General features: G+C 35.2%; 1 protein-coding gene across 1 annotated transcript; it reads right to left on the reverse strand.

Moving 5' to 3' along the window:
- Positions 1–420: 420 nt before the first annotated feature.
- LOC121382716 (glycine, alanine and asparagine-rich protein-like) lies at positions 421–2,414 on the reverse strand. The gene is made up of 2 exons (XM_041512266.1): positions 1,643–2,414; positions 421–1,235 (listed from the first exon to the last, which is right to left on the reverse strand). The coding sequence occupies exons 1-2, from the start codon at positions 2,031–2,033 to the stop codon at positions 1,219–1,221; spliced, it is 408 nt and encodes a 135-aa protein (XP_041368200.1). The 5' UTR covers positions 2,034–2,414; the 3' UTR covers positions 421–1,218.
- Positions 2,415–3,680: the final 1,266 nt, after the last annotated feature.

Genomic DNA, 3,680 nt, shown 5'->3' on the forward strand with positions numbered 1-3,680 from the left:
AGAGTCTGAGACACTAATGCCATGACAACGCCATACAAATTGTATGTGTGTAACGTCATTAAAGATTGAGTGTGGATTCTAAAAGTTTTATAAACACGGGCCCAGGTTTGGCGCTTATAAAACATTTATAGATTGAACTCGAGACTGTAATGATAGAGTTTGAGACTTTATCATCATGGCAACGCATGCGTGTGACGTCATTTGAAATTGAGTCTAGACTAAAACTTGTAATGGTGCTTATAAAACGTTTAAAGTCTAGACTCACGACTCTAATAGAGTCTGATACGGCAATCTCATGACAACGCCTACAAATTGTATGCATGTGACGTTATTAGAGATTAAATCTGGACTCTAAAGGTTTTATAAGCACGGGCCCAGAGCTCGTCTCCATAACATTTGTTTCTCCAGTGTGCGTTGGATTGAAATTATATTAAAAAAAAACTACATTTCTTCGTATTACAAACACCAGGATGACCAGAAACACTTTGGGTGTATGGAAAAGGATAATCTAAACAATAAAATCTTTGTAATGTCTGGTTTCAATTGTCAACAGTTTGTTCTAATAGTGAAAAATACACCATAGTGTTTTAAAACAATGGTCTGTCATTTAAAATATAATCCAAAAAAGTGCATTAGTTATGTAATCGGTTTTTTTTTTAGCGCGATAGATGATGGGTCCCATTTTAGGCGAACTGTCTCTTGTAATCACTAACCTTGGTTCAGTGTTGGGTCACGTAGGAGAGTGGTCGCGAACAATTTGACTGGTTTTCATTAAATATGCTATATTTTCTATCTGTTCACTATGCAATAACTTTACGCGCAGAAACAAGTCTACGGAGAGACCGCTAGCGCTCGGTCTCCTGAACATGCCTCTATAAACACAATTCAGTTAAATGATGATATACGTGTCCAAGAACATATAATGTGCATTTTAAAACAAAATAATCACGAAAAGTAAAATAAAATATTCAGCTAGAAACGCAAAAACAATTGGATTCGCGGTGTGTGTGGTAAGGGTATGGATATCCTTTGGCAAACCACGTTGTATGGTAGTATCGCTGAAAGGCTTCCCGAAATTGTCAGCTGCGACGATTACATAGACAAATAAAAATAGCTAACCGAAGAATATAACGAAACATGACAAAATATATATTTATTTCCTTATAAGTATTCCCCGTATAGTGTATTTCCAGTAACGTTCGTTGCAGGCAGTTCATGTTAATAAAAACTTCCACCTGTAGAGAGAAAAATAGATCAAATTAATACACACAAAAATGAACTATAATAATAATAATAATAATGATAATAATAATTTATTATTATTATTATTATTAACAAACATAAAAACAAGAATAATAGTTGTTGTCATTATTACTAATTGTTTGAAGATTTTTTTTTTTAATTTATTATTATTATATTATTTAAAAAAAAAAAATTGTAAGAAAGAAGAATAAGAAAAATATGGCTGAAACTATAACATTGTGCGGTACTGTATTAATTATCACAATAATAGCTTTTACTCTCTTACTGTTGTGTAAAAATAGACTTTTAAAACTAGTTTGATTGTAAAAAACAACAACAAAACCCAAACAAAAACAATGGTACTTATAGACAATATGTTCCTGTATTATTTAAGTCTTACCGAAGTCGAAGCGCCCAGAGTTGCGGCCATAATCATAACCGTTGCGGCCATAATCATAACCGTTGCGGCCATAACCATAACCGTTGCGGCCGTCCTCATACCCGTTACCATAGCCATTGCCGCGGCCATTGTCGTAATTATGATTATAGCCGTTCTCGTAGCCATTGCCATAGCCATTGCCGTTGCCGTTGCGATAGCCGCCACGGAAATAGCCATTATCATTGCCATTGTCATAGCGAATTCGACCGTTGTTATAGCCCTCTCTCTCGTATCCTTCCCTGCCACGTCCATTTTTGTACCGCCCCATCTGGTGGTATCCTCGCCTGTATTGTGCGAGCGTGGAACTCAAAACCACCAGAAGGCAGACGAATGTGCAAAGAAGATTCATCATCAGTCTAAAATGTAAATTTTGCTCAAATATTTGTTTTAACGAAATTAACTCAATAATCTTTAGATGCCCATGCACAAATAAGTCATTGACGGGTTGTTTTGTTTTCCAGAAACGGCTCAGAAATAGTAGCTTCTTATCAATACGTATCCTTCTGTGGACGCAAGAGATACAAAGATATTTTTCATGTTGAGAAATTATATACTAGTTCCCATGCAGCTTTTTTAATGCTATATTTTTAAAGCGTATTAATTATCTACACATACAACATTTATTAATATTACTGATGCTACAACCACTAATACTACAACAAACAGTACTACTAGTACAACCACCACCACCACTACTATATCTAGTACCCTGACTACCACAACTACAACTACAACTACAACTACTACTACTACTACTACTACTACTACTACTACTACTACTACTACTACTACTACTATTATTATTATTATTACTTTTATTATTATTATTATTATTGCAAATAATAATAATAATAATAATTGATTCTCAGTTAAAACATCTCATCGGGGTTTTTCAGTTTTTTTCTGTCACTGTGACAACCATATTGGTAGATTCAAATAAGTTGTTTCAAACTTTAGAAGACAGAGATTAACAGACAGTGTAGTGTGTCTTCTCTCATTATAATTTCAATCCAAAACCAAAGTACATGTAACATCGCGCATTAGTGCTACTCTACTCATTCGTGTGTTTCACACCATAGTCATGGACCAAATGACTGGGTCCAATCAATTAACTCCTTACAATGAACAGCAGTAATATCCAATCATATAATTCGTTATAGCCACCAATGCAAGTAACAAGAATATTAATACCAAGTAACAACAAACATATCATCCTGGTGTGATGATCGACTGTTTTCGTGTCATTCCGTCGGAAAAGTAATTATCTCCGATAAAGTAATCGACTTGCTGTGCTTTTTTATTTTATTTTGTTTTGTTTTGGGTTTGTTTTTTGGGGGTTTTTTTTTTGTTGTTGTTGTTTTGGGCTTCTTTGTTGTTGTTTTTTGTTTGTTTGTTTTGTTGTTGTTGGGTTTTTTTTGGAGGGGTGGATTTTTTCTTCTATTATTCAGTGTTGCATTTCCATCCAATTTCATTAACGTAACTTCCATTTGTGTAGCCAGTGCACCACGACTGGTACATCAAAGGCTATGGTATGTGCTAGCCTGTCTATGGGATGGTGCATATAAAAGATCCCTTGCTGCTAATCGAAAAGAGTAGCCCATGAAGTGGCGACAGCAGGTTTCCTCCATCGGTATCTGTGTGGTCCTTAACCATGTGTCTGACGCCATGTAACCGTAAGTGAAATGTGTTGAGAGCGTCGTTAAATAAAACATGTCCTTCCTTCCTTCCATTTGTGTTTTACTTCCGTGTTCTTTTTTGTTTGTTTTTGTGTGTTTGCTTTTTGGTTGTTTGTTGTTGGGTTTTTTTTTTTTTTTTTTTTTTTTTTGGGGGGGGTTGGGGGGGTTGTTTTTTGTTTTGTTTTTGCTGCTGAATTTTCCGTGTGAAGGTTGCGAATGATCTTACATATCCCCATTGACACCAACTGTATATTGGACGGCGCCATTTTGTACGAAAGTTAAAGTTAATGAATGAATGAATACATCGGCTATTCTGTGTCAAA

This window comes from Gigantopelta aegis, chromosome 10, assembly GCF_016097555.1.
Source record: "Gigantopelta aegis isolate Gae_Host chromosome 10, Gae_host_genome, whole genome shotgun sequence".
NCBI lineage: Eukaryota > Metazoa > Mollusca > Gastropoda > Neomphalida > Peltospiridae > Gigantopelta > Gigantopelta aegis.